Source organism: Macaca thibetana, chromosome 1 (assembly GCF_024542745.1).
Source record: "Macaca thibetana thibetana isolate TM-01 chromosome 1, ASM2454274v1, whole genome shotgun sequence".
NCBI lineage: Eukaryota > Metazoa > Chordata > Mammalia > Primates > Cercopithecidae > Macaca > Macaca thibetana.
In genome coordinates, this window is record NC_065578.1 from 130,674,813 (window position 1) to 130,684,946 (window position 10,134).

Consider the following 10,134-nt stretch of genomic DNA (forward strand, 5'->3'; position numbering starts at 1 on the left):
CAGTATCTAATTAGAATTAAGACAGACTCATTCAGCTGGGGGGCGTTGGCTCATGCCTATAATCCCAGCACTTTGGGAGGCTGAGGCGGGTGGATCACTTGAGGTTAGGAGTTTGAGACCAGCCTGGCCAACATGGCGAAACCCTGTCTCTACCAAAAATGCCAAAAGTTAGCCTGGCATGGTAGCACATGCCTGCAATTCCAGCTACTCGGAAGGCTGAGGCAGGAGAATCGCTTGAACCCGGGAGGCGAAGGTTGCAGTGAGCCGAGATCACACCTTTGCACCTCTGCCTGGGCGACAGAACGAGACTCCATCTCAAAAAAAGAGACAGACTCATTCAGGAGATTCGGGGGGTGGAGGCAGCAGTAATTAAAAATAAATAAATAAATAAAAAAAGCCTGGGGAGGCATTACAATATGAAAATCATTCTTGCTTAAAGGAAGACTGGTAACTGGGACTCTGCATGGATGTGTCACCTATTCCCCTATTCTTGGTGTTTATCATCCCCATAGCCGGGTCAGCTGCCCCTATTTACTCATAGTTGGAAGATGTCACAGCTCCTAAAACAGCTGTTTAAGGGACACATTATCTGAAGTGACTTTTCCTGTTCTGGAAGTGACCATTTTCGGAAGAGCTTATTTTGCTTTTTGTCCTGAGCCCACTCTGCTGTTCTATTTGTGCGGGGTTTCTGCCCTCAGGTGGTGAGAGAGGTGAGCTACAGGTGCGCTAACAGGTTCTGGGAACTCAGCTGTTGCCGATAGGCACCTTACTGTGGTGTGTCTAGAAGGACTGTCACTCACTGTGTGGTGCTCTTGACACAGGGGTCTTCCCCAAGTACAGATGGGACCTTGTGCACGCAGATCTCGGCTTCCAGCAGGAAAGCATCTTTGTCCCTTCACAAAGTTTTGTTTCCCAGACACTAGATCTTGACTCTGAATGCCAGAGAAAGCCAAGAACTGCTCTGAGCTGATGTTGGAGAAAGCAGTGTTTCAAAAACCTTGCCTAGGCATTTTATATGAGGTGTCTTTTTAAAGCCTCAACTATCCTGTGAGGTAAGTGTTGTGTCCATTTTACAGATAAAGAGATGGATAAGATAAGGAAATTTGTTTATTTATTTATTTATTTTTTTTGAGACGGAGTCTCACGCTGTTGTCCAGGCTGGAGTGCAGTGGCGCGATCTCGGCTCACTGCAAGCTCCGCCTCCTGGGTTCACGCCATCCTCCTGCCTCAGCCTCCTGAGTAGCTGGGACTACAGGCGCCCGCCACCGCGCCCGGCTAATTTTTTGTATTTTTAGTAGAGACGGGGTTTCACTGTGGTCTCGATCTCCTGACCTTGTGATCCGCCCGCCTCGGCCTCCCAAAGTGCTGGGATTACAGGCTTGAGCCACCGCGCCCGGCAAGATAAGGAAGTTTAAACTAAAGAGTTTAAATCAGCGGTTCTGAAACTTTTCAAGTCTGCCTTTACAATCTTAAAAATTATGGAGGATCCCAGGCCATACACGGTGGCTTACGCCTGTAATCACAGCACTTTGGGAGGCTGGGCAGGTGGATCACGAGGTCAGGAGTTCGAGACCAGCCTGTCCAATATGGTGAACCCTCGTCTCTACTAAAAAATACAAAAATTAGCCAGGCGTGGTGGTGCATGCCTGTAGTCCCAGCTACTCAGGAGGCTGAGGCAGGAGAATCACTGAACCCAGGAGGCGGAGGTTGCAGTGAGGTGAGATCATACCTGCACTCTAGCCTGGGCAACAGAGTGAGACTCTGTCTCAAAAAAAAAAAAAAAAAATTGTGGAGGACCCCAAGGAGCTTCTGTTTGTTAGAAATTAGCACTAAACTTTTAAAAATACTTATTTCATGTAAAAATAACTATGATAAACTTATTATATATTAACAGAAATAACATTTGGAAAGAAGAATGACAGTGTTTTTACATGTTTGCAAATCTCTTTAAAATGCGTGATGTAGTCTTTCAAAAGCTCTTCTGTACACTCATGAAATTAGAGTGAAAAATATCAATATTTTTATTAAAACAGTTTCCAGTTCATGGATCCCTTGAAAGGGTCTTGGGGTATCCCTAGGGATCCCAGAACCGTACATTGAGAACCACTGGCTTAGGTAATTTGCTGTGGATGCACAGCTGGTATGTATTTGCTGTGGATGCACAGCTGGTATGAAGGGTGGAGCCAGTATTCCACTCCCAGTTTCTCTGAGCCACGCCTCCACACTCAGGCCTCCCCCACCTGCCCCCTCTGGGCACCAGAGGCCTCTGTAAAGTGAGAGTGAAATTCTGGGTGGGTCAAGGACCTTCTGGCTCTGACACTCCATCAGTCTGTCTGGATGATGGCAGCTCTGGGCAGTGCTGATTCTAGGGCTGCTGCCCCTGCCCACTTAGGGAATCCACAGTTTTTGAGCTTCAGTGGTCTGGAACAGTTAGAGAGCATCTCACAATCGCATGAGAAGACAGCTCTGTGAGTCCCAAACTTTTCTAAGTTTCTCACCCCACCCCCAGTTTGTGGCATCACCTGTTTCAGCTACTGACCCAGCCAGCTGGCACTCCAAGTTAGAAACATGGGAGTGAGCAAAGGTCCTTATTGCTATTGCCTGCTTTTTGACAAAGTTCTGAAGATGGACCCCTTTGAATTCAACTTTTACCTCTCCACACACACTCTTTAAAAACTATTGAACAGACTGGGCGCAGTGTCTCATGCTTGTAATTCCAGCACTTTAGGGGGCCAAGATAGGCGGATCGCCTGAGGTCAGGAGTTCAAGACCAGCCTGGCCAACATGGTGAAACCCCATCTCTACTAAAAATACAAAAATTAACCAGGTGTTTTGGTTCATGCCTGTAATCCCAGCTACTTGGGAGGCTGAGGCATGAGAATCACTTGAACCTGGGAGGCGGATATTGCAGTGAGCGCAGATGGCACCACTCTACTCCAGCCTGGGCAACAGAGTGAGACTCTGTCTCAAAAAACAAAAACAAAACAAAACAAAAAACAAAAACAAAAAACTACTGAGCAGAGAAATGTTTACAAAAGGGCAATTCAGGTGGAAAATATACAACAGGCAAAGTCAGAGAAACAGGAAAAAACCAGGAAGTTTGGAACGTTTTATGATAAAACTATAGCATTTTAGCCTATCTTCTTACCAAAGGGTAAGAAATCGGGAGAAATTAGGGAACTTAGGAAAGTTTTTGATAAACTTTGGAAACCTTTATGATAAAACTATAGCATTGTAGCCTATCTTCTTAATTTTTCCCTATTCCTATTCATCAACCATGCCAGATTAACCTTGATTGTTTATTTCATGTGTCACTTTCCTTCCCTGGCTCCCTCTAACTTGAAACTGAACACCCTAGCCTGATATGCAAGGTCTCTACCATGGGTGGGTGCTATTTTCTCACCTGACTCCCCATTGTTCGCCTGCATGCATCATGCAGCTGGCTCACTGCCCCCTTGTCATGCCTCGTGAACTCCCTTCCACTATTAAGTCTATCCTGACTGTTTCCCTAACATTGCAGCTGCTTCAGGATGCTTTCCCTGATTGCTGTAGCCCACAAGGGCCCTTCAGGCTCTAGAATGCCAACACCCCATCCTTGACCTGTCTCAGAAACCGCCTGTGGCTGCTGTTAGCCCAAGGGAAGCCCTTAGCCACATCTGGAACGAAAGCTCCTCAAAGATGGGATTAACATCCAGCCAGGCATGGTGGCTCACACCTGTAATCCTAGCACTTTGGGAGGCTGAGGCGGGTGGATCACCTGAGGTCAGGAGTTTGAGACCAGCCTGGCCAACACGGTGAAATCCCGTCTCTACTAAAAATACAAAAATTAGCCGGGCGTGGTGGCAAGTGCCTATAATCCCAGCTACTTGGGAGGCTGAGGTGAGATAATCGCTTGAACCTGGAAGGTGGTGGTTGCAGTGAGCCGAGATCGTGCCACTGCACTCCAGCCTGGGCGACAGAATGAGACTCCGTCTAAAAAAAAAAAAAAAAAAAAAAAAGAAGGGATTAACATCTCATTGCTCTTCACCACCTTCTCTCTGCTGCCCATTGCTCACTGGCTGCTTCATGATGGTCAGTGCTTGTTGACTTGGTGCCTGAAGGTACAGGAGCTGGAGCTGCCAATAGACCTCTAGGAGGGTGTTGGAGAAAAGCCATAGGAGACAAGGGAGGCAGACACAAGACATCCCTGGCAGAGGATCTCCCTAAAGAGAATATTATAAACTCATGCCAGCAGCATTTTAGAGCAAAATGATTTCTGATAGAGAAAGAAGAGCTTCCTCAAAGCTGAGGATGTCTTATTCCATGATGAATGCAGGGAGCAGCATGGGAGAGGAAAATAATACAGGCTCTGCTATGGGCCTTTGAACAGATAACCAGCCTCCCTGATGCTCTGAGCCTCAATTTTCCTTGTATAGGAGGGATAATGCCCTTTTCACAGCATAGCTAGGTAGCAAAAAGATACCATAGGCTAAGAACAAGTGTATAATTGATGCTCAATATATAATACATGTTTTTAAAATTCTGAAATTTCCAGCCCAGGAGATCTTCTGGAAAAGCGATTCCCATTATGGTGGACGACTTGATTATAGTCCTTTATGGAGGTGGAGGGAGGGACTGACTATCCGGCTGAATCCCTTTACCTTTGCGGTTGCTACAAGGATCAGGTTTGCTGATCTTTTGCTGCCATCTGATGGCCATAAGCTTAGAATGCAGTCTGGCTGGTTTGCCATTAAGTCCCAATAGTAGAAACAGAAGAATGTAGGGGGGTTTGAGGAGTTTAGGGAGTAACTAAATCCTGGAGGATGGAAGGAAATGGCTCTGAGCTCCATGTGAAGAGGGGAACTTTGAGTCCCTGGGAAGAGTGAAACAATCTGGCCCAGGAGTCTTTTTGTTTTGTTTTGTTTTGTTTTTGAGATGGAGTCTCCTCTGTTGCCAGACTGGAGTGCAGTGGTACGATTTCGGCTCACTGCAACCTCCGCCTCCCGGGTTCAAGCGATTCTCCTGCCTCAGCCTCCCAAGTAGCTGGGATTACAGGCATGCGCCACCACACCCAGCTAATTTTTGTATTTTTCATAGAGACTGGGTTTCACCATGTTGGCCAGGATGGTCTCGATCTCCTGACCTCATGATCCACCCACCTCAGCCTCCCAGACTGCTGGGATTACAGGCATGAGCCACAGCACCTGGCCAGGAGTCTTTTAATACATGCACCTAACTGGTAAATGCAGAAATGCACCAACTGGAAGGAGCCTTAGAGATCTATCCCCATACCCCCTCCACAGCTCAGTCACCAGTGATTACTGCCCACCAGGGTTCTGTGGGATACAGTCCCACCTATGTCTCCAGCCTCATAATGCTTTATTTTTGTGTTCAATTTCTGTGTTCCAGAACTGCTGACCATCTTTCTATCTCATTGACTGCTCTCTTCACAGGCCTTGGCCGGTGCTGTCTCTCTCTCCGGGGGTCTGGCCCTTCTGCTTTTGCCTCTCATCTGTTTCTCATCCACTCACCCTTCAGTTCTCAGCCCAAGCATTACTTTCTCAGGTAAATCTTCTCTGTCTAGGTGAGATTCCTTTCATATATACTCTCGTAAAGCCAGATTTCTTTTTCAGAGCACTTTTCTCCATTTATAATTTAAAAATCATATATGCAATTATTTCATTAACATCTGTCTCTCTCACTGTGCTGTATGGGCTCTAGGAGAGAGAAGATGGGGCACCTTCCTGCTACTCTTGCATCCCCAGCACCCAGGACAGGGTCTGGTGCACAGTAAGAGCTCAGTAAATATCTGCTGGGTGAATAGAGGCATCTGCATGATAGGAAAGAAAGATTTGAAGAGTGTTAGGAGTGCTGAAGATCTTTCCCCCAATTCCAAGACATGCATAGACCTTTGGTGAAACTCCTGCCCAACAAGAAGAGGCATGGAATCCATGCCCACTCACGTCAAGACACCACTCCGCATCCCACCCCTAGCACACACTATTTTCCAAGCCCACCATGCTCCATTGAGAAGGAGTAAGATAGCGAGCTTGGGAGGAATGCTAGTGGCCTTTAATAAAGAGCGCCTCAGCTGTCAGAGGCAACCGGGCTATGTCTTTCTCAGCCATGAGGCTTTTCAGTTTCATCTACCAGCTACTTGGTGGTTTGTTTCTGCCAAAGCTGGTCAACCACAGAAACAACACCCACCACCACCATTGTCAACAGGCACTCCAGGAGGCAGGTAAGAGCCCTCACTGGGTTGGACTCCCCTTGGGTCTGGTAGCAACCCTAGCCTCTCTACAGCACCAAAGGACCAAGCTTCTAAATTTCTGTGGGCTAAAGTGGAGGTAAAAGAGTGACCCATGCTTTGAGATGCAGAGTGCATGGCCCTCACATCCAGAGTGACTTATTCTTCCAGTGGCCAAACACAGTTCCATGATTGTAAGCGGTGGGGAAAGGTTTAGAGGGAAGGGGCCCTGGTTTAAGACTTCCAGAGTCAAATGCGTGTGTGGGTTGAGGCAAGGGGACACCTGATATGATGCTTCTAAAAGGAAGGGTTAACAATAGAGCTGGTCAAAGAGGTTCTTCTCCTAGAAAAATATTCATTCATTTCAGGTCAAATCCTCCCTAGAGTAACCCAACCTGAATTGGATAAGAGTTTGGTTTTTCAAAAAACTGCCTCTTTAATTTGGATTTCATTTGAAAAGGGAGTTAACTTGCTCCAAATTCTGAAAGGACAAAAAACGAAAAAGAAAAATGATCATTTTAGGATATGACATTTTAAAATTTTGTCAACCCACTAAGTTGGAGGGTGAGAGAAAAGAGGGGAGAAAAGTATATGGTACTTCAAGTCATTTCTTAAGAAAAAAATACTTTTTACTCCCAGCATTAAGTGAAGAGGAGGAAGGAGTGTGCCTACAATTCAGCATAGAGTGAGCCATTTCATTTCAAGGATCTTCTGGAAATGAGCTTCCAGAATAGCTTCATCATATAACTTGAGATGCTGAGATGCTGTGAGCTCCCAATAATTTCAATATCCCACGGTCAGCCCATGCCCAATTTATAGAGGAAAATTTAGGCTTTGTAATCAATTTTTACTTTTCTATGTACTTGTTTCTTTCCTCTGTTAGTGCAGAAATCAAGGGCCATTTACTATTTCAGTCTTGAAGATCCACACACACACACACACACACACACACACAAAAGACATTCAAACTCAGAAGCTGGGACAAGCCAAAGAAGCGCAGAAGGAGTGCATTATAAGAGGGGTGGTGGCAGAGGAAGGAAATGAGGCCTGGAGGGACATCTGGCAATGGAGGGATAGGGTGGCTAAAGCAGCTCTGGCTCCCCAGGCTCTGGGTTCTGAGACAGCTCCAGTGGCCCTGCCTCTTGTACAGCCAGGTCTTCACCTCAGTGGGATCCCCACCAAGAGATCCAGATCTTTATGGCAGCCGTGTTGCCTCCTTTCTTGGGTGTGTCTCTCCGTTCTTGTTGCTTTTGTCTTTGGTTACTTTCCAGACCAAGATGAGTAGAGTGACCAGAGTCATCAGGGGTGTAAAGAAGAAGAGAACGTTTACCAGGTAAGCAGGATTAGATACGGCAGTGGTGAGGGTACCCTTGTCCCATAAGAAAGCTGGAAGTTGTGGGGAGGACATAAGCTTCCAGAAAGAGCTGAGATAGATACATGGTGCAAGCCAACTGCCCACACCACCAAGAAAACACCAAGAGAATTGGGCTTGCTCTTGTTATATCCCAGGAGTGGATGTGGTACAGCGACCAAACATCTACTGATTCCGTTCCTCACATGGGGCTATTCTCCTTCGGATGTAATGGAGAAGGCATAGACGTTTGCTCAGCGAGGCCAAACAACTGCTTCCAATACAAACACAGATGATAGTTCTGTTAGCAAAACTTCCGGGTGGTCGGTGGGGCTTCTGGGGCTTGGTGATGTCACTGGAGGGTGAGGGTGAGACTAGGGTCTGAACCAAAGGTTCTAGTCCAGAAACCTGTGCTCTCTGAGCACGGTCTCCCCTCACGTATTGCCTCCAGATTGAAAAGGGGGTTCCCCAGTTGCCTGTGATGATGCCCCTTCAGTTCTCTTTTATTCTTTTTTTTGGTCCTCTTTTTGAAAACCTTTTTGATTTTAAAATAATTTTAGACATACAGGAAGTTGCAAAGATCCTAAGAAGATGTCCTGTGTACTCTTCACCTAATGTTGCCCTGTAGTACACAATCAAAACCAGTGAATTGACATTGGTACAATGTGTAGTCTATGCCGTTTTATCATACCTGTAGATTCTTGCAGCCACCGCTGCAATCAAGATAACAGAACTATTTTATCACCACAAAGATCTGGCCGGTTGCGGTGGCTCATGCCTGCAATGCCAGCACTTTGGCGGCGGAGGTGGGCAGATCACCTGAGGTCAGAAGTTTGAGACCCGTCTGGCCAACATGGTGAAACCCCATCTCTACTAAAAATACAAAAAAATTAGCCAGACATGATGGTGGGCGCCTGTAATCCCAGCTACTCGGGAGGCTAAGGCAGGGGAATTGCTTAAACCAGGGAGGTGGAGGTTGCAGTGAACCAAGATGGGGCCACTGCACTCCTGGGGAACAGAGTGAGACTCCGTTTCAAAAAAAAAAAAAAAAAGATCTGCTGATGTCCATATTCTATCACTTCAATACAAAAGTAGAAACCTTACCTTCTTGTAAGTCCCTTGTTTTTCCACTTATGATAGTAATTGTGTTCAATATTTCATCTATATACATTGAGATCTGCATTCAGGCTACGTTATACTTTTTGCTTCAGCCATCAAACAATTTAGAAAACTCAAGAAGATAAGGAAAGTCTGTGTATTTACACAATTTAAAGTTCTTCAGCTCGGGTCATTTCATTTTCTCTTTTTTCTTTGATGAAGTCTGGCTCTTCTCCCCCAGGCTGGAGTGCGGTGGCCTAATCTCGGCTTACTGCAACCTCCACCTCCTGGGTTCAAGGGACTCTCCTGCCTCAGCCTCCGGAGTGGCTGGAATTACAGGCGCACGCCAACATGCCCGACTAATATTTGTATTTTTAGTAGAGATGGGGTTTCATCATATTGGCCAGGCTGGTCTCGAACTCCTGACCTCAAGTGATCCGCCCGCCTAGGCCTCCCAAAGTGCTGTGATTACAGGCGTGAGCCACCGTGCCCAGCTAGGGTCATTTCTACAGTTCTGTTTTCAAGTTCATGGATTCTTTTCTCTGTGCCCTTTGTTCTGCGATTGAACTCATCCAATTAGGTTTTTTTATTTTGGTGGTTATATTTTTCAGTTCTAAAATTTCCATTTAGCTTCTAGTCAATAAGATTTTATATTTTTGTGCCAAGTGTATTCATATCTTTGTCAGATAATTCCAATATCTGTGTCATCTCGGTGTTGCCATCTGCTGATTTTTTTTTTTTTCGTTCAAGTTGAGATTTTCCTGGTTCTTGGTATGATGTGTGATTTTTTAATTGCACACTGGACATTTTGGGTGTTATGAGACTCTGGATCTTACTTGAATCTGTTTTAGCAGGCTTCCTCTGACTCCATGCCTGTTAGGGGAGGGGGTTTCATTTTGCTAATGCCAAGCAAGGGTGAAGGTCCAAGTTCTCCATTTAGCCTCCTTTGACTACCCAGAGTGGGGAAAAAGGTGCTTTACTGGTGGATATGGGATTCCAGACTTCCCAGATGGCCTCCTCTGACTTCGCCCTGGCAGGGTTGGAAGGGTGCCTTGTTACTGCTGCTGGATAGAGAGCTCATTACCTCTTGATAGGGATGAAAGTCCCAGCTTCCCACTCCATATTGTCTGATAACACCCTGGTGAGGGATGGAGTCTGGGGAGGGTACCTCCTTACAGCTAATTAAAGGTGGAAGTTTAGGCTCCCCACTTGGCCTTTGCTAATAGGGGCAGTGGTGGGGCTGTGATTTTTTTCCATGGTGTTTGGCTAGAGTAGGGCAGCTGTTCTCTAAAAGTTTCTGCCTTCCTGAATTGCCTTCCTAGTGCTTTGGCTGAAGAGAACAAGCAGGCTTTTCTTGGGACCTTATTTTGTGCATGCTCTTTGGCATTTCTGGGCTGCTTCTCTAGCACCTAGTTCAGGATATGCAAGATAAACAGAAAATCCTCGAACTCACTACCAT

The 10,134-nt window shown here is 46.2% G+C and overlaps 1 protein-coding gene across 1 annotated transcript; it reads right to left on the minus strand.

Annotated features, from left to right (window-relative positions):
• Nucleotides 1-6,832: 6,832 nt before the first annotated feature.
• Nucleotides 6,833-8,088, minus strand: SMIM42 (small integral membrane protein 42). Its single transcript, XM_050779926.1, has one exon. The coding sequence runs from the start codon at nt 7,632-7,634 to the stop codon at nt 7,422-7,424; it is 213 nt and encodes a 70-aa protein (XP_050635883.1). The 5' UTR covers nt 7,635-8,088; the 3' UTR covers nt 6,833-7,421.
• Between the last annotated feature and the right edge of the window lie 2,046 nt (nt 8,089-10,134).

Bases quoted from the DNA above. Each gene is read 5' to 3' on its own strand.
- SMIM42 (XM_050779926.1), bottom strand. From the start codon at position 7,634: ATGTCCTCCCCACAACTTCCAGCTTTCTTATGGGACAAGGGTACCCTC.